The following is a 23,698-nucleotide window of genomic DNA, read 5'->3' as shown; positions in this document are numbered from 1 at the left end:
TACCCAACCCTATTGCAATCGATGATCAAATAAAAGGACTCAAGCCCATTGTTAAATGCCTATTTCTATTGTACGTGAATTCAAGTTGTGGAAGGTACCTTTTCCACTCCGACTCCCTTTTTAAAACAAAGGCCCATAGCATGTCCTGGAAAGTCTGATGAGTACGCTTCAGTTTGACCTTCTTTTTTTTTGTGAAACGACTGTCTAATTAGTCACTCAAGGTATGGTACAAGCATAGCTCCCATAAGAACGGACAAGCTAGAAACAATGGAAACACACATCTAATTGCCTAGGAGTGATCTCATCCAAGAGAGATTCACACAAAGAGCATCTGAAATAGATATACGTATCAATTGATCGGTCGGTAAAGACTCGCTAAGTTCTTGTCCACACAAGAAACTGTGAGTAGTCAAGTAATTCATCAGAGTGTCTGCCAAAAAACTAGAATTTCTTGGAGAAATTATGTCGAGGAAAACGAGCCTTCAAATCCAAAAAGCCTTTCAAGAAGAGCATGAGAAGATGGATAGTGCCAAAGCAAATGAAGCACCTTTTCTCGTGCATGATAGCACCTGTAACAGTGTGGTGAGGCAATCTGTCTCTTGGCCAGTAGTATACCTATGGCCGGTGCCTGTTTTTGCCTATGGCCGGTGCCGGTGACCAATCCTTTGAAGTTTACGTGAGATAAACTCATCAACAACATTATTGCTACTTGAAATCGTGCTCAGGAATTTCCATTGGTGCTAGTTCTCTCCATTTCAGCAATCCCGCATTGTGACAGGGCAAGCCAAGTGATAGTAGGGGCATACTAGTGTCGTGTGTGGACCTGGAACACGGGATGCGTTTGTTTCTCTCTAGTGAGTGACAGGGAAGTGTGGAAAGTCTTCTTCCATGGAATTCTTCTCGGACGACAGACTGCTTGGTATTTGTATACATTTCTTTGTTTATGGCAAATCTGGCTATCATAGCCCATGGAACATTGTACAAATAAAATACACCAATAATATACTTGGTATTGAGGGGACTCGGCCTGGTTCTGAGATGGTGGTGTCCATTTTATTAGTTTTAATGATTGTTATTTACGAGATGATGCCCAATACGTGCTCACACCCAGTGGGATGAATTGCTCTCTCAGCCCACTCAGTCTAGCATCCTGTCTGCCAATAAGGGCAAATGTCAAGGGAAAAGGAGCCTACTCTGGGATTCCCTTGCACTGAGGAACATCCCAGGTTATTTTCTCTTACTTTTAGAATGCATGGCTTCCTAGCCATGCCCGTGACCACCTCGTCCACGGCTCCTCTCGTGTTAGATATAGACTCTCATACCAATGAGAGGTGGTCCCAAGGTCTGATGGTACAGATTTATGCTTGCCAGATGTATCACATAGTCCTTTTCTCGGTCTCGCTATGCATCTGTCATCCTCAAAATTGACAACCAACCCTATTTGAGCAGAAGAGGACATTGACAACAAATTCTATGTAATCCCAGGTACATAAAGTACATCTAGCAAGCATAAATCTGTACCATCAGTTGATGTGAGTACAATCTCACCAATGCCTTTCATAGGATAAGAACGATTATTTGCACATGAGACCTTCTTAAAATACCATACATCGTGTACTGAGAGACATACACTTTTGAGAAGCATCGTAAGTGCATACAAGAAAAGCCCAATCATCTTGAACATAATCTGCTGATGCATCACCTTTTTTTCCTAGAAAAAAGATCCTTCTATTAGTTAACAAAAAGTGCTAAATACCACCACGTAGGGCTAGCTACAAACTCGCCTCCATGTATGGGGCGAGGATCAAAGAACAAGAGGGGGAGAAAGATGCACTTCTCCTCCGGCTAGCCGCTCTATGAGGATACAGGTAGAGGTCTTGTCTATCATGAAAATGCGGAGAATCCATTGCCAAATCTACTGAGCCTTCAGGCAATCCCATAGACTATGTCGCTCAGACTCTTGAGGATGGCTGCACCTTGGACAAGCTACTGGTCTATTGCCAATGTCCAACCATGTGCCAACCACGTGCCAACCGCTAAACACCTGTGTGCCAACTGCCAGAAGTAGAGAGTGGACTTTTTTGGCCGAAAACTATCCCAGAGCCTCTTCCAAAAATTTGAGAGAAAACGCTGTGAGAGGCCCTGTGATTGCCGGTGTCGTGCTGCAGCCGGGGTGCCCTCAACCTCGAGCATTTGGATCGTGTGGCCTAGCCGTGCGGTGTATGCGAAGATCAGGGTACCCAACGTCTCCCTATTTGCGGGATCACGCCAAGTCCACTCCCCCAGGTCCCACTGGAGGCACGTGGCGGCCGGCTCTCCTAAATCCATAAATGCGAGTCTCTTCTTGGCCACCTTGGCCGGAAGGGAGTCAATGTGCCACTCATGTGCTTGAAATCCGATCACCCTCACCCTCTGCAAGGTGCATCCACTGAAGTCATCCAAAGGGGGCTTTGATGTCTCTAATTTGCCATGGGGTCCAATCGAATGCTATCCGGTTTCTGCATTCATCAATATGATGCCTAGCTTCTTGCACTAACGACACTTGCCCTTTTTCTTGGGCTTGCATGCATCATCCTTCTCCTTGTTTGATTTCTGTCCGGAAACAACCCTTGGCTGATAGCCAACTTTTTGGTGATGTAGAAATATGAGCTTCATGATTATGCTTGCTTGTATTGTATTTAATTATTAAGATCTGTTTGTAATATTGTATGGTGCTTAAAATTTGGTTTTTTCAAGTACCATATGTTTATGAATGCTGCTGGTGTGATAGTTAGTATGATAAAGCACAGAAAAACTTGACTTGATTTTTGTTTTTGGCTGTCAGGTGGGGACTATTCCCCAGGGTCTTCCTCAATTTTCAGTGCCAAAACACTTTGGAAATGTTCCAGACCTGATAGGAACTGCCATACTCATATCTGGTGTTGCCATCTTGGTGGGTCAAGTGTAATTGTGATAAGAGTACTTCATAATATGATTTTGTGCAAAACAGGATGCCAGTACAAATGCGTTGTGAATTGTTTTTGAACTTTGTAAAATAATGGTGTGTGTCATTATTTATGACCATGTGCTTGAATTTGGGCTTATTGGGGAAGTTGCTTTTATCCTCTCCATATGGCCAGTAGTTCAGCTTGCTTAGCCTACCAATGATGGTGATTGACCTTGCAGGAGTCCGTTGGTATTGCTAAAGCACTGGCAGCTAAAAATGGTTATGACATCGATTCCAACCAAGAGGTTTGCTTCACGACCAAATTATTCCATTTTTTTCTGAAAGAAGACCTAAGAGGGAGAGTTGATTCCTGTTTTCCAAACCTTTACATGATGAGCTCAGAAATATTGATTAGGTAGTGTCATCTGAGTTATGGAGTACAATGTGAACACTCAAGCATAAGCAAAAAAGTGGTGCTTGTATGCTCTTATGTCATTAGTTAGGTCAAAACCCGTCCCTCAAATTATGGATTGGACATCGCTGAGCGTGACATAGATTTGGTCTTGTGCCATGCAGCCAAATCGCTCTTTGGGGCCAAAGCTCATTATGTGTGACTAGGACAAGATATGGCTCTTGTGCAGTAGACGACTCTGGGTGGCTAGGCTAAGAGATTGTTGGTCATAGCTCCCCGTGGGCGGCTAGACTGAGACTTTAGCTCTGTTGTGCATGGCATTCAAGTTATGGAATTGACTTCCTCTTTGATGCAAAGCACTGGAAGATGGGGATATGTTTTTTGATAAATTGTATTCCATAGTTTATGTTGTTTTTGGATAATGCCTTGACATTGAAAATGTGAGTTTGACTTGTTTTCGGCATGGACAATGCTTGGTTTTCATGCATATGATGTCCCACGGGCTTTGAGGATGTCCGAAATGCCTGAAGGCCAGTGTGTGAAGGTGAGCTTGGTTTAATGGTCTACTTTTTACTCTTATAATTTGGGTTATTGTTCATGTGCAGCCAACAGGTGTGAACCCGATTATCATTAATAAGACCCTTATTTTACTGTAATTTACTGTAAAAGACACTAAGGTTCAAAGCAAAAAGCGCCCCCCCCCCCCCCCCCCCCCCCCCCCCCCCCCCCCAATAGCCGCTTTGGCCCTCTCACAGGCAGCTGGGATTCCATCCCTTCACATGTGTATTGCCTCGTTGGAGCTGGTGCCTCATGTCATTTCCTTTCCTTCCCTCCGGGGAGACCCTATTCTCTAGAGAGTAGAGTACTGAGGCCTCCCAGGCCAATGCTTCACATGCAAGTAGGTGGGACATCTCGCTAGAGCTTGTCCTCGTCACCAATGCAGGAGACAGCCTCTGGTGGGTCCCCCCCCCAGTCCTAGCTTAGATCATCCTCAGGGGGGCGGGAGAGATGTAGGCCCTTAGGCAACACAGCACTAGAACCCAACCACGGACGACACTGCTGTTAGAAAGAAAGAAAGAAGGAAAGATTTTATTAACGTCTTCCAAAAGACCGAACTCGGCCTATGAGACAAATCAGTGTACCTGTGTGGGGTATCCTCTGTCATCCCAACAAAATGAAAAAGTACTGAACTAAAAAAGCTGAATCTGGGTGTGCAATAAGTACAATGAGTGGGGGAGGTGATGGAGCTCTACTACTAGGAGAATGCAAAGCTATATGCATGGAGTATACAATCATGATATCCAACCTAGCTAGCTCCATCCTGTACCATACTGGGGGTATAGAATGCTAAAGATCAATGAAGGGGGCGTCCACCACAGCTCCCAGAAGAACATGCTTGGGTCCAGAGAAGGTAACCCCTAGGTACACGTATGATGTCACCACCTCCACCTGGCGTCCTGCAAGAGTGAAAGTTAGCTGACTCCTGCCCTGTCTCGATGTATGAAAGACCATAACCTTGGTTTTCCCAAGGTTCACAGTAAGACCCCTCTGTGTGCAGAAATCATCGAGTGCATGTAGATGCTGCTGTAGACCTCCTGGAGACTCAGACACTAATACAATATCATCAGCATAAAGCATAATATGTACTGAGGTACCTGCTAGATCAACTCCATCTCCGCCTCCCCGTGTAATGAAGTCAGCCACCTCATCAATGTATAACCCAAATAGCGTGGGGGAAAGTGGGCATCCTTGCTTCACACCAATGGTGCTAGCAATAGTCTCGGACATACCTTCTGGGCATCTGACTTGCCCAAAAACCTGCTCATATAATGCATAGATGCTCCATGTCATATCTGCTGGTATGCCAAGAGACTGCAGGCGCTGAAAGAGCCTCTCTCGTGGTACTGTGTCAAATGCCTTGCGGAAATCCACAAAGCAGCAATAGAGCTTTCTCTTCCTCACTCTGGCCTGATCAATCATACATCCCAGAGTGAATACATGGTCAGTGGTAGAGAAAGCTCTCCTGAAGGCTGCCTGCCCTGATGAGCGTAAACCTGCTTGCTCAGCATATAAGCTAAGCTCTTGCTCCAACACTGCACCATAGAGTTTGGCCAACACGTGGCCAACCATAACCGTCCTGTAGTTGCTCGGATCGAGCATATCCCCTGTTTTGTGGATCGGCACAATGGTGTGCATCGTCCACTTTGCAGGCAAACCCTCTGCTAGTGCCCTGTTAAACAGGTGTGCAAGAAAAGGAGCCAAAGAATCTACTGCATATATGAGATGCTCACCCTGTAGGCCCATATGGTCGGCGGCCCGTCCATGCTGTAGGCAGCGGATAGCTTCCTTTACCATCAAGTGGGTAAAGAAGCTAGCTGTGGTAGGTCGAGGCTCCTGTGGCTGAGGTATAGGTGGCTGTTGTGGGGCATGGTATAGGCCCTCTGCATATGTGTGCCATGTGTGTGGGTCTGCAATGGGTGTCGGTGTCCGGGACTCTCTGAAGTGCCGCCATGAGATAGGGCTATCTCTACTCATGAAGAAATGAAAGATCTCTAGCTCGTGTATCTCTGCGAAGGCCCGCCTTTTGCGGCGAGTAAGTCTCCTCATCTCTCTCCTCGACTCCTGCTCTGTGATGGCTCCCAAGGCTCTCTGTATGCGGAGCCGTGAGTATAGGGCTCTGCACTCGTCATCATACCATCTATTCTGGGGCATAGTCCCAGATCTCGCAGGCTCTCCTGAGTGGACACGATGTGGGAAGCTCTGTAGTGCAGCCGTGTGTAGGAGTGATGCCAGCTAGGCTGTAATGGTATCCATAGGTGCTCGGGGATCCATGAGTAGGAGCCCATTCTCTACTCTGCCAGTGATGCCAGGTGGGCTGTAATGGTATCCATAGGTGCCAGGGGATCCATGAGTAGGAGCCCATCCTCTACTCTGCCAGTGTATATGTCTGCCATGTCATGTGTGAAGTAGATGGTAGTGTGTGGCGTCGGTATGTGGGGGGCTGGTGATACTGGTGATCCGGCTAGTGAAAATGCCAAGTATGTATGATCTGCTCCAATAGCATGAGGTGGGATGGAGAATGAGGTGACAAGCTGTGATGCCTCCAAAGATCCCATAATGTAGTCCACCACAGTGCCTCCGGTCCGTGTATGACCCCCATGTGTGAAGCATGTCAGCTCTCCTGATCCCGACCACTGTAGCATCCCGTTATAAATAACGAGACGATGCCTCGCCCAACTCTAGTAAGTGGTCCCCATAATGTCCTCTGTCTGGTCCAGTGTCCTCTGATGCCCGACTAGCCCCTATCTCCTCTAGATCCACAGGGTGGAGGATCTCCATGTCATCATAGTCATACACCTCACACTGTCTGCTCTGTGTGTGGGCATTGAAGTCACCCGTAAGAAATACTTCCCCTAGTGTAGAATAATGCGTAATCTCCTCTGACAGACAAGTGTATGGCGAGGCTCCTGTCTCCTCGTCCTGTGGCATGTCCTCTGTAATGACATAGGAGGATCCTGATGGAGGAAAGTAACATAGGGCTATGTATATAACCCTGTCCTGTGAGAGCTGTAAGCTGATCCACATGTATCTGGCCTCTGGATCCTTTGCTACCACTCTCAATCTCCCCTGTAGCTCCCGTCTGAATAGAACTGCTATTCCCCCCGACCCTCTCGAGGTACCGTGGTGTGTGGTCCTCCTGTATGCTGACTCCCACTGGAATCCCTCTACTCGTGGTAGCCCTCTCTCTGGGCTTTGATGTGTCTCTGTCAGAAGTATGATGTCTCTCCCCACCATAACATGCTCAAGTCCTCCAGGCTGTACCCATAGTGAACCATTACAGTTCCATACTGCCACGTGTATCTCTATCAGTGGCCTGGTCTGTGTCCCATAGGCCCCAAACCGCTAATCCATGGGCCGGCCATCGATGATGACCCGACCATCTCTATAGAAGGCCTTCTTGCCTTCTCTCCTCACGTGTAAGACTGGTGGCATGCAAGCTCTCCTATGCTCTAGCTGCATCCTCGTGAGATCATCATCCAAGAAAATAGGAGCTCCCTCTAAGCCTCGTAGTATGCCCCTCTTCCTCATGAAGGTTACCCTCTCCGTCTCTCCTGCAAACTGTAGGATGAGGGCTCGTTTGCGTGTTGAGTCTTTCCCGGCTCTCCACGCTTTGGTGAAGGGGAGAGGGTCCTCTTCCCTGTAGCCTAGCTTCATGCATAGAAGCTGTCCATCTTTCTCAGGAGTGGAGTTGGGTGTCTCGGCTATACTTGTGACTCGAATGTTGAAGCGGTGGGCATGCCTCATCTTCTCCTCCTCAATGGTGGTGTGAATGATTTGATGTTCTGCCCTTTGAGTCTCCTCCCTCACTTCTTTGCGGATGTTCTTCTTCACCACCTCAGAGTTGAGCGGCATTGCTGTGCGACTAGGCTAGCAGAGTACAAGAGGATTCGCTTATGTCAAAGAACCGTTTCGAGCATTTGTCGTAGTATCCACCCATTGGTGATGGGTCCTCCCAGTCACTTGGAGGGTCCGACCTCCGGCCCTCCGACCTGGAGGCCGTTGCCCCGTTGAGATGCCTCCCCAAGTTCTTAGATTCCAGTGGTCCCATTGAGCCCTCGGGGAGCCCCTCCCCTCCCCGCACGCTCTCTCTTCGGCAGATCACTCCTAGCTACTTCCATCTCCCTCTTGCCAGCTTCCCCATCCCCATCCCCATCCCCATCCCCATCCCTCCCCCTCCCCCTCCCCCTCCTCATCCTCAACCCTCGCCTCTGACTCTTCCTGCACCAGTCCCCCCCGCCCCATCTTCTTCTGAGCCCACACTCTCCCCTCCCTCCGCCTCTGATCAGCATTCCTGCCACCCTCCGATTGCGTGTGATCCAGAGCAAAGGCAACCGACAAGTTTCTTCCGCCGATTGATTCATTGCTTCTCGGAGCCGGTAGAGATGACCATCGCTACCTCCCCAGTGAGGGCTCTCCCTCCAAAGTCGCCAGGTGGGCTCCCCAGGATCCTGGGATTGCGAGTGTAATGAAAGTTCTTTGGATGTATCCCTGTTGGAGGAACTGATATTTTCGAGGAGACTATGGCTCCCATTTGGATTTGTGTGATGTTCCATCATTCTAGGTCATCCACGCCAGAGATTGGTGCAATGATCTTCTCCTTTCCCTTGAGTGCAGCGAGTGGGATTCGGAGTCGGCGGCTGCCGCTATCTAGGGGAAGGCAGTGGAGCTTTCACACCATCTTCATGATCTGCGCATCACCAACATGCGTACCCATCTTTGGCCTGTGGCTCGGATGGAGCTGGGAGGCGCAGGTCATAGAGATCAGGAGGGGGAGGTGGTGTCCTCCACCCTCGAGGTGCTGCTCTGTGTGTTCCTTCATATCTCAGTTGTAGTACCCCTCCCCCTCTCTTACAGATACGTTCATTGCTACGGATGGGGTTTAGAGTATGCTTACTCTCGAGCTCGAACAAATGGTGACACATGGAGGACAGGATCCACGCCCACCTGGCGCGCCTTCATCCTAAGATTGATGTGACTACTCCCCGTTGAAATCCATGTCCAGGGCGCCTTAATGCTTTCAGAGGTGAGGCGTCCTTAGAGGAGAGCTCCATAGAGCAGTCGGAAGGACCCATCGATATTCTTTTCCTCTAGTTTGGAGATTGGGGTGTACGTATGTTAGATGTCGGTAGAGATGGTCGGAGTAAGTGGAGTCCCCATCATGGTGGAAGTGAATCTGGGTGTAGTGGGAAATGGGTGGTGGTGGTGAGGATGGTCGAGAAAAGCTGAGGTTGCAGGAGAGAGAGGCATGGGCAGCTCCAAGTGGGTGGGAGGGAATGGTGAGGGTATGTATGGATGTGGCTAGAGCTGGAGATCCCATTAGGTAATCCACTGTACTCGAGCCTCCACCATGTGGGAAGCTTGTGAGAGCTCCGGAAGAAGGCCAACGGGACATCCCGTTGAAGATGGCTAAGCCATGTGTGGTTCCCAGCGTGAGAAACTCTCCCTGATGCTGTAATGTCCCCTCTATCCTGTGATGCTCGCTGAATGCCAATCTCCTTCGAGTCTATCTCCTGCATGGTCGGCTCCTCTCGGTCCTATATAGATGCCTGCTCGCTCCGAACTCTGGCGTTGAAGTCCCCAAAAAGGAGAACTTCACCCAAGCGTGAGAACTCAATGATGTTGTTTCACAAAGGGCTCTATTGAACATGTAGGCTAATAGGGGCGCAAGGGTATCATCGGCATGCGAGATGTACTCGGCAGTGAGTCCCTCATGATCCTGGGCTTGCCCCTTGTGTAGTCTACGAATGGCATTGAGGACCATGCCCTTTGTGAAGAAGGTGGAGGTGGTGGGATGGGGATCTGATGGTGGGGGTAGGGGTGGCTGATTGGGGATATGATAGAGGGGGCGTGCATAGGAGTGCCATGTGTCCGAGCAGGTGATAGGTGTGGGAGGGCAATATTCTCGGAGTTTCCTCCAGGCCCCTTTTGCAGTTCGGCTGTAAGAAAAGTCGGTATAACTCATCCTCTCTCCGAGCATAGAACTCCTGTTTCTTGCATTGGGTGAGCCGCTGAGAAATCCATTGCGCTTGGTGTGTCGTGATTTGCCCAATCCGTACCTCATGCTTAAGACGGGAGCGTGTAGCCCGACATTCGTCATCATACCAACAGTTCTGGGGCATGGAATTGCAAGGTGGCTTGGCGGTAGACCGCCGCGTGCATATGAAAGCAGTGGTGGCAGATCTGTGGAGTATGGTGGTGAGCTGTGATGTGAGGGTGGATAGGGGGACAATAGGCTCCACATCCTCGAGTTGGTGGTTAGATGTGGTTGGAGTAAACAAGGTCAAGCTCGTCATCAAAAAGGACGTGAGGGTAATGTGAGATGGAGGGTGGTGGTGGAGGGCGGGTGGTGTGCAGGTAAGAGTGAAAGAGAGGTAGGCATGGTCAGCCTCAAGGGGGGTGGTGGGATGGAGGAGTCGGGGAGAAGGTGTGCCAAAGTGGGAGATCCCACAAGGTAGTCCACTGTGCAGTACCTCTTGAGTGAGGAAGGAGGTGAGAGCGTTGGAGGAGGCTTAAGAATATCTCCTATAGACCGTGACCTCCTCACGGTCCTGTGATGATCTCTGTAGCCCTGTGTCAGTGATGTCCACCTCGTGTGGTCTGATAGGGTTGTCGAGATCGAGTAGTGGGACCTGTTGACTTCCCCTTCCCCCAGCTGTGAGAACTCATAATATCCCCATATAATGGTAAGTACGGTGACTGGCCATGCTGCGCGGCATAAGGGGAGTGGCGTGGTGCAAAATAACTCACAGCATTGTGGATGATTCTGTCTCACTGCTAAGCTGTAGCCGCACTCAAAGATACTGTGGGTCCTCGTCCTTCCGGACGATGGTGAGAATCTGTCGAAGATGGGATCTAAAAAGGACAACTACCACTCCTGAGCCACATACTCCTCCTTATGTGCGGGTCTCGCCTCGGAAAGCTTACTCCCACTCATACTCGGCTATGTATGGTAATCCCCTCTAAGGGCTCTGATGAGTCTCGGTATAAAAATGACATCCCTTCTTGTGAGAATCTTGCTCAGGCCTCCTGGATTCGACCACAACATGCCGTTGCAGTTCCATACTGCCAACCTCAGGTGTTTGGTCTCATAGACCCCGCGTCCCTGTTTGGGACGGCGCTCAGTGATAACGACCCTACCATCTCTATAGATAGCCCAGTTGCCTGCTCTACGGGCCTCATGAATTGTGACCATCGCCTCACGCCGATGTGCCACCTGTGCTGGGGTGAGATCATCTCCCATGTACACCTGTGTGCCCTTGAGGGCAGCCCGCCTGTCTAAGAAGGCCTGTCTGCTGGTGGTATCAAGGAATCTAATGATGAGGGGCCGCTCTCGTGTCATATCCGTACCTGCTCTCCATGTATCTGGAGGGGGGGGGGATCCCATGCGTCATAGCATTCCTTGGGGGAAGCCCCCGCGTGTAGCCCCCGTACTCGCACATGGAGGGCCCTATCCTTCCTGCATGTCTCCTCCTCCAGAGTCTCGTGTATGATGCTCTGTGGAGGTTTGTGCTTCTTTACCACCTCCACTCAATCTTTCTTAGTGGTCTGCAGTTCTTCCCGCAGCTTATCACTCGCAGCCTTTAAGTGCTCCAAGTCAGTCCTTAGACCCTCGTGAATATTCAGTTCCCCTTCCTCCATAGTATGGTCCTTGACCGTAGCCTTTAGGGCTTCCATTTCCGCCCGGAGCTCCCCTATCACTGGGGCACCCTTTGGCATTCCTTGTTGCAGCTGGTTTTTTTTCAACATCTGAATCACCTCCTCCTGGTGGTTCACCTATGCTGCTAATTCTTCAATCTTGTTCTTCTTCCCTATATCTAATTGCAGAGGCCTTCCAACTGTTTTTCATGTTGGTTCAGGACCCTGTCCAGCACCTTCTTCTGTTCGCCCAACAACTTTTTGGTGTTGTCCTCCACTGTCTTGATGTATGCCTCCAGATCCTGTAGATTCATTGTGGCTATTTCCCCCTAGTTGTTGCCTTGGCGGCGTGAGCAAAGGTGGGTGCGAACAGGCAGGCGAATACAATGGGAACAGGAGGCGGAAAGACAGTGGGAACAGGCAGGCGGAAAAACAGTGGGAATAGGCAGGTAGCGCGTGCGTGCACAGCACGACAGTACGGGCGCAGCGCGGCAAGAAGCAGCATGTGCGCAACAAGGGCCACCAGCGTGTAGAGAGAGAGAAAGAAGAACGAAAAATATATTAAGCGTCTACTAAAGACCCAATGGGCCTAAGAGACCAAAGTAATACAATAATGTCGATGGCATATCTCATGAGAGAGAGAGAGAGAGAGAGAGAGAGAGAGAGAGAGAGAGAGAGAGAGAGAGAGAGAGAGAGAGAGAGAGAAAGATTTTATTAACGTCTTCCAAAAGACCGAACTCGGCCTATGAGACAAATCGGAGTACCTGTATGGGGTATCCTCTGTCATCCCAACAAAATGAAAAAGTACTGAATAAAAAAGCTGAATCTGGGTGTGCAGGGGATGGAGCTCTATTACTAGGAGAATGCAAAGCTATATGCATGGAGTATACAATCATGATATGCAACCTAGCTAGCTCCATCCTGTACCATACTGGGGGTATAAAATGGTATACATCAGTGAAGGGGGTGTCCACAGCTCCCTGAAGAACATGCCTGGGTGTGCTCTGAAGCGAGCCAGTCGCTCCGCACCCTCTCTGTGAAACTGAGCTCTGATCTCTGTCATCTCTCTCTGGTATAGGCGTGGTGTCCGAAAGCCAGGTGTCCTCTGTCTCCTGCGGGCTCTAAGTGTCTCTGCTCTCTGGAGAGTAATTCCCTGCCGTGTAGGGGCTGGGAGGGGTATGGATCTCTGAAAAAATGTAGTAATCTGTGTCTGTCGCCCCCCCTCTGGAGCTATCTGAGCCTGTAATAATGTCTCTCTGTGGCGCTGTATGTCTAGAATGTATCTCCCCAGTATGCGCTGGTCTGCTGTCTCAAAGATCTGGCGTAGGGAATGTGGCTCTCTGAATAAAATGGGATATCTCTCTCTCATGGCTGTTATATGCTCTGCATCTGCATACATAATGCTCCTCACTTTCCACCTCCTCTCTGCACAATCTGCATACCCTCTCCTCTCGGGGGATCCGTGCTGCTCTGCCAGTCTCAATCTCCAATCGGTGTGATGAAACTCTGAGCTGACCAATAGCCACTCGGGAGCCGTGTGGTAAAAAGCCCTCCATGTATCTAGGCCTCTCTATAAATCCATCATCAGTGATACTCATGAAGTGATCTCTGTAGTATAGCATCTTCGGTGGAAGAGGCTGTGTAGGCGATATCCATGTCTCTCGTGTATAGAGCTGCCATAGTTCCTGTCTCAATACTCTGTTCCTCTCACTATGAGAGAGACGGATATGTGGTGCATCCCTGTCATACTGGAATGGTGGTAGATGATCCATGTCTAGGCCATGCTGTGAGAACCAATGTGTGACCTGTGCATACCATGATCCTCTGTCTCCTGCCTCAGCCAACTGTCTAGATGCCTGAAAAGCTCTGTATGATAATCTGTCCTGTGGCATCTCTCTGAATCTGTCTAGCAGGCATATAGTCTGAAATATGGCCTCTACCATCATAGGAGGCGTAGCAAACTCTGCTCGGATAATGTCATGAGGTACTGACGGTTTGCTGCGTATCATGCGTGCCATCATGAGGGCCTGTGGTCTCTCTATCTGTGTCCACCAATGGGTAGCAAGGCCTGGCGCCCATACTGCTGCTCCATACATCAATGCCGGTGTGACTAATGTGTCAAATAGCCACCCCTTCGTCCGGGGCTCCTGAAAATGCGCCTGGTGGCACTGTCTCTCTAGCATAGCCAATGCTGCATATCCCCGTGTCAATCTAGCTTTGGCTGCTGAACCCATGGTAAAGCGTGTGGCTGCTGCAGAGAAGGTAACCCCTAGGTACACGTATGATGTCACCACCTCCACCTGGCATCCGGCGAGAGTGAATGTCAGCTGACTCCTGCCCTGTCTCGATGTATGAAAGACCATAACCTTGGTTTTCCCAAGGTTCACAGTAAGACCCCTCTGTGTGCAGAAATCATGGAGTGCATGTAGATGCTGCTGTAGACCACCTGGGGACTCAGACACTAATACAATATCATCAGCATAGAGCATAATATGTACTGAGGTACCTGCTAAATCAACTCCATCTCCGCCTCCCCGTGTAATGAAGTCAGCCACCTCATCAATGTATAACCCAAATAGCGTGGGGGAAAGTGGGCATCCTTGCTTCACACCAATGGTGCTATCAACGTTTACTAGAGGCCGAACTCGACCTATGAGACAAATCAATGTACAACTGTCAATGTCTTTTGGATGTCCAAAAAAAAGAGAGGACAAAATGAACATGAAATAAAGTATGAAAGTACTCAGCTAGTGGGGGGGTGTGATGGATGGAGCACTACTGCTACAGGCTCAGTATGCAACCTATATGCGTAGGGTATACAAGAATGCAATGTAGATCTGTCTAGCTCCAACCAGTACCGTAATGGGGGTGTAATATGTGATACATAAGCGATGGCGAGGCAAAAATACCTCGGAGCATGATCTCTGGGTGTGAGTGTAAGTGAGCTAGCCGCTCCTGGATATGGTGCTGATGTCGAGCCCATATCTCTGTGATCTCCCTCTGATGTAGTCTGGGAGTCTGGTAGACCTCCGGATGGCTCGAAGGTCCGCAGCGCGCTGAAGTGTAACCCCCTCCTGTGTCAGGGTAGGCACGGGGATAGATCTCTAGAAGAAATTAGTGAGCTGGAGCTGTCGCCCACCTCTCCCTTTGGTATGAGTCTGTATCAGTGTCTCTATGTGGCGCTATGTCTCTAACAAGAACTGGCCAAATCTGCGTTGGTCTACGGACTCCATGATCTGGCGGAGTGAGGGATGTCCACTGAAGATGGTGGTGTATCTCTCTCTAATGACACTCTATGCTCTGCATCTGCATACATAATGTTCCTCACTCTCAACCTCCTCCTGGTATAGTCTGTATATCCTCTCTGCTCTGGGGATCCGTGCTGCCCTACCTGCCTCAATCTCAAGCTAGTATGATGACACTCTGAGCTGGCCAATCACCACTCGGGCACTATGAGGCATGTACACATCCATGTATCCAAGTCTCTGTATGAATCCATCCGCTGAGATACGCATAAACTGATCTCTGTAGTATAGCATCTTCGGCGTAGGTAGGTAGGTAGGTATAATATATATATATATTTAGAGAGAGAGAGAGAAAGAAAGAAAGAAAGAAAGTTATATTAACGTTCACGGGAGGCCGAATCCGACCTATGGGACAGATCAGGTACATCCATTTACATTCCACTCTGGGTATCGATGCCAAAGAGGCATAAAACTGAAAAAAAAAACTCAAAATGAACTCTTAAGACTCTTAAGAGTTTAAATTACAATGGGTTCTATTGCATCTAGTTCGAAATTGAGGTTCAAAATAAAAATAGCTATATTTCATCCATGGATGGATTTGCTCTTGAGGGGGGTGGGGTACGGAATTCTTTAATGAGGTAGAGAGAGAGAGAGAGAGAGAGAGAGATGAAATGAAATGAAATGTTATATTAACGTCTTCAAAAGGCCAAAGTGAAGGCATTGGTAGCGCCCTCGAATCTCGTAGTATGCTTTGCAAACAGATGTAGTGCTCCTCCGTCTTTGACTCTGTCCGACAAATTTGACAAATTCTATCCCCTGGAGGTATGCCTCTAAATCTGCCTGTCTCTATCTCTAACTGATGTGAAGAGGTGCGGATCTGCCCAATGGCGCACCTCAATGCATGAGACAGATGGGTATCCATGTAGCTCGGTCTAAGTATAAAGCCATCCTCAGTGGTGGGGAGAAGATGTTCTCTATAGAAAGCCATCTTCGTCCCCAACTCCTGTGAGGGCACTAGCCATGTCCTCCTAGTGTCCAACTGAATGAGGTCCTGTCTGATGACTCTACTAATCTCAGAATGTGTCAAGGTGAGAGAGGGTGCCTCCAGAAAGTACTGGAAGGGTGGAAGTCTATCTAAACTGAACCCGTGGAGGTCAAACCAGGATGCTATCTGCGCATACCAACATGAAGTATCTCCCTCCATGGCTAGTTGATGAGAGGACTCTAAAGCACGTCGTGCATACCGGTGTCAGGGAAGCTCCCAGGTGCTATGAATGAAGGACACTGATCTGGCAAGAGCCTCGACACGAGACACAGAGAGAAATGAAATGAAATGAAATGAAATGTTATATTAACGTCTTCAAAAGGCCATAATGACCTATGAGACCAAAAGTTACATCATGGTGGATCTGATACAATGTCTGGATAAAAAAACCCAGAAAATGAAAAATAAAGATGATACTACTGGCACCGAGAGAGAGAGAGAGAGAGAGAGAGAGAGAGAGAGACTTGAGTTTTAGGGTTTTGAATTGCTCTCTTACTGCTGTTTTAGGGTTTCGAATTTCTGTTTCCTGCTGTTTTAGGTTTCCAAGTTGCTCTCTTACTGCTGATTTTCGCTGTTTTAGGGTTTCAATCTGCTGTTTTAGGGTTTTGGTCTGCTGTTTTAGGGTTTCGGGCTGCTGTTTTAGGGTTTCAATCTACTATTTTAGGGTTTCAAGCTGCTGTTTCAGGGTTTCGAATTGTTGTTTTAGGGTTTGGGGCTGCTGTGTTAGGGTTTTGTACAGCTGTATTCCCCTATTTTAGGCTTTTAGCACAAAGAGAGAGAGAGGGAGAGAGAGGAGAAAGTGGGAGAGATGTCGACTCTAAGTCTTTGCAGACTGCTGAATTAGGGTTTGCAGGTGCTGAATTAGGGTTTTCAGGTGCTGAATTAGGGTTTGAGAGAACGGGTTTTCTTTGCTTTTGTACATGGATTTGGATGACCCGGCTGCTGTTGTTGGTGGCATGGCTGCCAATAGCCTTTGATGGCCCGGATCCTCGTGTGGTGCGTGGCCGTGGGGGCGAGGGCCATGGGGTCTGGGGTGTTGAGCTCTACATAACTCAGTGGCTCCGTCGCATGTCACACCTCTTGGCCGAGGTCTTGCACTAGTCTGTGGTCCTCGGCTATGGTGGCTGGATTGGCCCTGGGAGTGCTGGTATGGAGAGAGAAAGAAAGAAAGAAAGTTGTATTAACATCTTCAAAAGGCCAAAATGGCCTATGAGACCAAAAGGTTACATCATATCCATGAGGTACATCATCTCGGGTACAAAATAGTAATAAAGAAAGATAACAAAAATCTAGAGCTGATCTAGGTACATGAGCAGAGAGCTCTCATATCACCCTAATACATCCCTCATGGGCGGCTGTGACATGGTGCTCAAGGTGGTAAAACTGAGCTGGAGCGAGAAGGTCCTGCGATGATGGGAGATGATGGCCCGGATCCTCATGTGGTGGCGTGGCCGTGGGCGAGGGCCATGGGGTCTGGGGCGCGGAGCTCTGCATAACACAGTGGCTCTGTCGAGTGTCACACCGCTCGGCCGAGCTCGTGCACTAGCCTGTGGTCTGGGTATGATGGGTGGATCGGCCCTCGGAGTGCTGGTATGGAAGAAGTCGGTGAGAGCTCTCTATGCTGGTCCTCGAGCAAGTACAGCTGATCTGGATCTCACTAAGGACTCCCTGTGTCTACGGAGCTCTAGAACAAAAAGTCCCAGGCATCTCTGATTCGGGAAGTCTGTGATCCTGTAAAGTGGTCCGAACCCAGCTTGGAAGAGGCAGTGGAACCTCTCCCGAATCTCATAGTATATAGGACATCGGCATATGTAATGATCCTCTATCTCGGGCTCTGTGTGACAGAGTTGGCATATCCTATGGAAGGCCCCATGTCACAAATACAGAAATGTGTGCACAGAAAACCTTATCCTATAAATAACATCATAGCATAATACATAGCATCTAACAATACATCATCATACTTTGAAACCACGGAAACAACAATATGCAAAACTGCACAAAACACAGCACTAGGGGCTGAAGTTGCCTGCCTCTCCCCCCCCCCCCCCCCCCCCCCCCCCCCCTCTCGCTATCTTTATTACTAACAGAGTATTCCAGTACTAGAGAACGGTTGCCAAAGAGTAAACACTCTCCAGACTAGACTGGCACCATATACGACTAGAATATGATGAAAACAAATCAAACAATTGCCTAAGACTTCAATCTCAGCCTTCCAAGAGCTCCTCGGGCACAATCACACTCTAGTACATCGTCACACCCTCTAGTAGTGGTGCTGTCCCAAATAACCAGCCGTGAAAAACCTTGGCTTTGGCCACCCAAAGGTTCCATCCTTAGAGCCACAGGCTTCACGTAGGTTTAGATACTGTTTGCCTTCAAATCTGTCGTGAACAATCTTGCTGAATTTGGACTGAATAGCACTGTTTTCATCCCACAAACATGCTGTACAGGTCACCCCAAGAGATGAGATGGGTGCCCTGTTGTTTGCCTTGAACCAAGAGCCTTCAAAGCATCAAATCTCAGCCCTGAAACCTTCTGTACAGCAGTCGACCAGCCCTCTAGAGAAGCCATAAGGGTCACCTGCTTCAAAAGAGAGAGAGAGAGAAGAGAATCACTTTTGCTTGTAGAAGCTAGGGAGGCAAGCCTTCAGCTATATGGCAGCCTTGCAAGGAGTCGGCCAGCCCTCAAGAGCAACTTTGCATGCCCAAGTGGCACCTGTGAGAAGCCCAGGGTGTTCCACCTCCAAAAACAGTTGGAAAGGGAGGTGATTTTGGCCTTCCCCTCCCAGAATAGCAACTCGTGGGATCTATTTTGGCTTGATGGGCTGCCCAACTTGAGTAATGCCCAAGTTTCATTAAAAACTGGTCCTCTTGATGTGCACACTTCTAAAAATTGTGTGCCCAAACTTAAGTGTATGTGAACACTTTATAATTTGTCCGCCCAAATTTAAGTGTATGTGAACACCTGCACTCATAACCTTAGTATAATAAAATATAAGTTGTAAATTGAGTTTGGGGTCACTTACCACTTGCAAAACAAATAAGACCACCGCCTCAGTCCGAAAGAGGTGTGCAAACACGCATCCATAGGTTTCCGGGCATCCTCGGAACCCATGGACAATCACAAGTTGAAATACTAGGCATTGTCCAGGCAGTCAAGACAAGTCATTCATGCATGTCAAAATACACACAAATGCTTTATGCACAATATTCTGGATTCCATCTCCCAACTTATTCGTCTTGTACCGAACCCGTCTCGCGCACTGCCCATATAGGTATAAAGAATGCTCACTAGGGTGTCCACCCTTCCATGAGACTTCATCAGCATGCCAAGAACTCTCACGAGGGTATTTACCCTTCCATGAAGGTATTCCACATGTAGTGAGTCATGCCAGGAACTCACACCAGGATATCTATCCTTCCATGGAGTCCTTCCACATGTAACCAATCATGCCAGGAGCTCACACCAGGATTTCAATCCTTCTATGGAGTCCTTCCACATGTACTAAACCATGCTTGGAACACACATCAGGGTCTATACCTACCTTTCCATGGTGTTCCTCCTCATGTGTATAATCAAAGATGACACCCCAAGGGCCTATGAGAGAGAGAGATTAACTAAAGACCCAAAGGGCCTATTATGAGACCAAAATGATACAATAATGTCCATGGCATATCTCATCATGGAATGGAAAATAAAAAACAAACAAGTCATGAACATAGCTATCTCGATAGAGATGTTGCCAGATGGAATTGATGGGTCTTTCAATGTCCCAGAGTCGCTAGCGCGTCCCTGAGCTCTCCCCCGCCTGTGGCCTGCCCATGCACCTTTGCCGCCTTTTGCCCCCAGCTCCCGCCTCCCCTTTTCTTCGCTCCATCTCCTGCCTGTGCAGCGCACCCCCCCCCCCCCTTGCGCGTCGCCTGCCCCTCCCCCCTCTCCACCTGCGTGCACCCCTCCCCCCCCTTCTCCGCTTGCGTGCACCCCTCCTCTATCTGCCTGCACACCTTTCCTCTCTCGCTACTAACGCTTTGCGTCCCCCCTGCCTCCCTTTCCTTTATGGCTGTGGCCCGCCTCTCCCCTTCCGTCTCGCCCTCTCCTCAACCCCGCTCTCCTTGTGTTTGTTTTTTCTTCTTTTTCTCTTTCCCTCCTTCCCCCCTCTCGTTGCCTCTCCTTCGTCATCTCAGCCCGAAGCCTATCATCCATTTCCTTCGCCTCTGTCGTGTTCAGGCAGATTTCTCAGTTCTTGGGGTTCTGTCTTCTCTCGGCAAGTCTCAGCTTTTTTGGGTCTTCATCCCCAGGACGACTCCATGGCAGCCACTCTGTCATTCCCGACTACGGCCGCCATTACTTGCTTATCCTTTCCGGAAGCGGACCTTCAGCTTCTCGCTACGACTGGTGCATCATTAGAGGCCTCTACTCTGGTGTGCAAGATTGTCCATAGCCGCCCAGCGCGTGGACAACTCAGAGATCTTTTGTAGGCGAGTCTCATTGGTGGGCCTGTGAAGATCATAGACATTCATCCTCTGGGACGCGGTTACTATCAGGTTGAGTTTGACTTGCCCGTGGGACGTCAGATCGAGTCATGCAGCTAAGCCCCGTTGCACTACGCACCGCCGAGGTGTTCTTTGCATGATAGGAGCACGACTTCGACCCTGCATGTGACCCTCTGGCTCGCATGTTGGGCTTCTTCCCAGTGACAGCCTGCTTCCTAGGCCTTAGGAAGGAATACCTTCCTCTTCTCCCGGTGATTGGTGGTGCTATCGGGAGGGTGATGGAATCCCCCCCCCCCCCTTGCTGCCTCCGCCCTTGCACGGGCAGCCGGGATTCCATCCCTTTGCATGTGTGTTGCCTCACCAGATTCAGTGCCTCATGTTACATCTATTCCATGCCTTCGGGGCGACCCCATCATCTAGCGAGTGGAGTATTCAGGCCTTCGAGGCCAATGCTTGATTTGAAGGTAGATGGGACATGTAGCTAGAGCTAGCCCTTGGCGTTAGTCCAAGAGAGCCTTCCCCCCCTCCCCCTCCCCCCCCCCCCCCCCCCCCCCTTTTTCTCGTTCTAATCCTCACATAGGGGTAGAGAGAGAGGTAGGTTCTGAGGCAGCGGAGCACCAAGTCCCGACTGCGGACGGCCATGCTGCTAGAGAGTGGCGGACGGTTGGCCCACGCCTAGGCCCTCAGTCAACCACTAGAGCTAAGCGCCGCCACCACACGCGTCAGGTTGGCAGAGTACAATGGGCCTCTTTGGCCCCTCCGGTTTGGTGTCCGATTCCCCGTCATGATTCCTCCCCCCAGCTCTCAGTGTCCAGTGAGGCTGGTAGACCCCACTGAGCCCCCGGCGAGCCTCTCCCAATAGGCTTCCTCTCCGATGGATCACTCCCTGGCGCACCCCTCTCCAGCCTCTCTGCCCCCCTCCTCCTCCAACCTTGCCCCCAACTATTCCCACAGGAGTTCCTTCTGCACCGTCATCCTCATCAGAGCCCGCCCTCCCCCCTCCCTCTGCCTCTCTAGTAGCCCCCAAGCAGAGGTAGCGGCGAGTTCTGTTCGCCGCTTGATTCACCGTTTTTGTGAGCTGGTAGAGATGGTAGAGATGACCATTACTGCTTCCCCAGTGAGGGCTCTAACCCGCCAGAGTTCTCAAGCCCCCCCCCCCCCCCCCCCCCCCCTCCCCCCAGGATCTTGGGGTAGCCTTTGGATTATAGTTTCTTCCGATGTCGTCCGGTGGAAGGGACAGATATGGAGACAGTAGCCCCTATTCGGATATGTGTGTTTTTTCACTACTCTAGACCCTCTGCGCCAAAGAATGGTGCGATGATCTTCTCTTTCCCTTTGAGTGGAGCCCCGGGGACAAAGTGGGACTTGGAGTCGGTGGCTACCGCCATCTAGGGACATGCAATTGAGCTCTCCCATCTTCATGACCTTCGCATTACCGACGTACTCACCCATCTATAGCCATTGGCTATGATGGAGCTAGGAGGCTCAGGCCACAAAGACCAAGACGAGGAGATGGTGGCCTCTAGCTTGGAGGTGCTGCCTTTTGTGTTCATGCATATTTCAGTCGCAGTACCTCTCCCCCTTCTTATAGGTACCTCCATTGTGATCGATGGAGTTCTGAGTATGCATACTCTTGCGCTTGGACAAAGTGGCATCACATGGAGGACATGATCCACGCCCACTTGGCGCACCCACTTGACGGATTGTGATTATTCCCCATATAAGCCCTTGCCCAAGACTGTTCGAGTGGAGGGCAGCTCCACTAGTTCCGCCTCCCATGGAGATTGATATGCGGATAGTGTGATGGAACATTCAACATAGTCATAGGGAATGGGCATTTTTAGACTCGGGAATGTTGGGGATGGCAACATCTTCCCGTCCCATGTCACTCTATAGTCAATAGGGAATGGCCATTCTCAATCTTTTCCGTCCCCATTCCCCATCCCCATTTCGCATCCCATGTGACTATGACATTCAAGGTTTAGCGTCAGTGCCAGAGACAAGGCGTCCTCAGAGGAGAGCTTCAGAGACAAGGATCCAAGGTAGAGATAGCCTCAGCAGCGACATCGACTCAGCTATTCCTCAAGAGTGGTTTACTCCTATCTCATTGTGGCTAGGTGTGTTTACCAGACATGATATTCTTGTGGCAGTCCATGGAGCGGATAAGGGCAGTGGTCTACTCACTTTTTATATTGGACCCCATGGCATATTAGAGAGATCTGAGCTCCCCTTAGAGGATTTCAGTAGCTGCACCTTACAGAGGATGAGGGTGACTGGATTTCAGGCACGGGAGTGGCACATAGACCACCACCGGCCAAGGTGGCCAGGGAGAGATTCTGGCGGCCATGCCGACCTCACGCGCCTACAGGGGAACCTGGGCGGGTGGACTTGGCATGACCCCACTGATTGGAAGGAGACTCTGGATGCCTCCTTCTTTGCATATACAACGCGGCTAGGCCGCAGTATCCAAATGCTAGAGATTGATGGCACCCTGGTAGGAGCAGCACATTGGCAGTCATAGGGCCTCTCACAGCATTTCCTCTCACATTTTTGGAAGAAGCTTTAGGATAATTTTCGGCCTAGAAAGATCACCCTCTCTCTTTGGCTAATGGCACACAGGAGCTTGGCGGTCAGCACTTGGCTGGCAGTTGGAGGTCGGCTAGCCGCTTGCCCGAGGTGCGGCCACCCTCAGGAGTCTTAGTGACATTGTCTTTGGGAGTACCCGAAGGCTCAGCAGGTTTGGCGGTGGATTCTCTACATCTTCACGATGGAGAGGGCCTTGACCCGGATTATTACATGGGGCATTGTCGCATGGACCATAGAGTCTGAGGTGGGCAGGGCTTACAAGAAGGATGGGGAAGGGCTATCCCTTCCCCATAGTTTGGCTCAGCAGGTTTGGCGGTGGATTCTCTGCATCTTCACTATGGAGAGGGCCTTGACCCGGATTATTACATGGGGCATTGTCGCATGGACCATAGAGTCTGAGGTGGGCAGGGCTTACGAGAAGGATGGGGAAGGGCTATCCCTTCACGTCTCTCACCACCGCATTTCGGCAGTACTAGTCACAACCCCGCCTACGGACCAATGGCAACCATGCTCATGCTACAGATGGGAGATTTGCAGTAGCATTGTAGCCTAACACATGGCGAGCCAAATGCAGTGAAGCCATTGAGGGTACCCACACTCCGCCAGTAGAGTCTATCAGGAGCATTTGGCTCGATATTATACATACCCTCCGCTGTCAGTGGGGGAAGTTGCAAGGTGGATCTGCGGAAGCGGCATGAAGCTTTCTTGAGGCTTTGGTGGCCTGGCACTTTACTCACTGATAGAGGTGGTGATCCCACTTGGCATTACAGACCACCTATGTGATTGTTTCACCCC

The 23,698-nt window shown here is 49.8% G+C and overlaps 1 protein-coding gene across 1 annotated transcript in view; it reads left to right on the top strand.

Moving 5' to 3' along the window:
- Nucleotides 1–23,698, top strand: part of LOC147640456 (sulfate transporter 4.1, chloroplastic-like) — a 186,622-nt gene that overhangs the window by 79,427 nt on the left and 83,497 nt on the right. Inside the window, exons 5-6 of the mRNA XM_086825348.1 lie at nucleotides 2,825–2,932; nucleotides 3,166–3,231. Of these exons, the coding sequence (XP_086681474.1) occupies nucleotides 2,825–2,932; nucleotides 3,166–3,231 (174 nt within the window). The remainder of the gene's footprint in view (nucleotides 1–2,824; nucleotides 2,933–3,165; nucleotides 3,232–23,698) is intronic.

This window comes from Cibotium barometz, chromosome 3 (assembly GCF_041138505.1).
Source record: "Cibotium barometz isolate CiBa-2024 chromosome 3, ASM4113850v1, whole genome shotgun sequence".
Classification (NCBI taxonomy): domain Eukaryota; kingdom Viridiplantae; phylum Streptophyta; class Polypodiopsida; order Cyatheales; family Cibotiaceae; genus Cibotium; species Cibotium barometz.
Note: the sequence above shows the minus strand (reverse complement) of the source record. Positions and strands in the feature narration are given on the sequence as shown.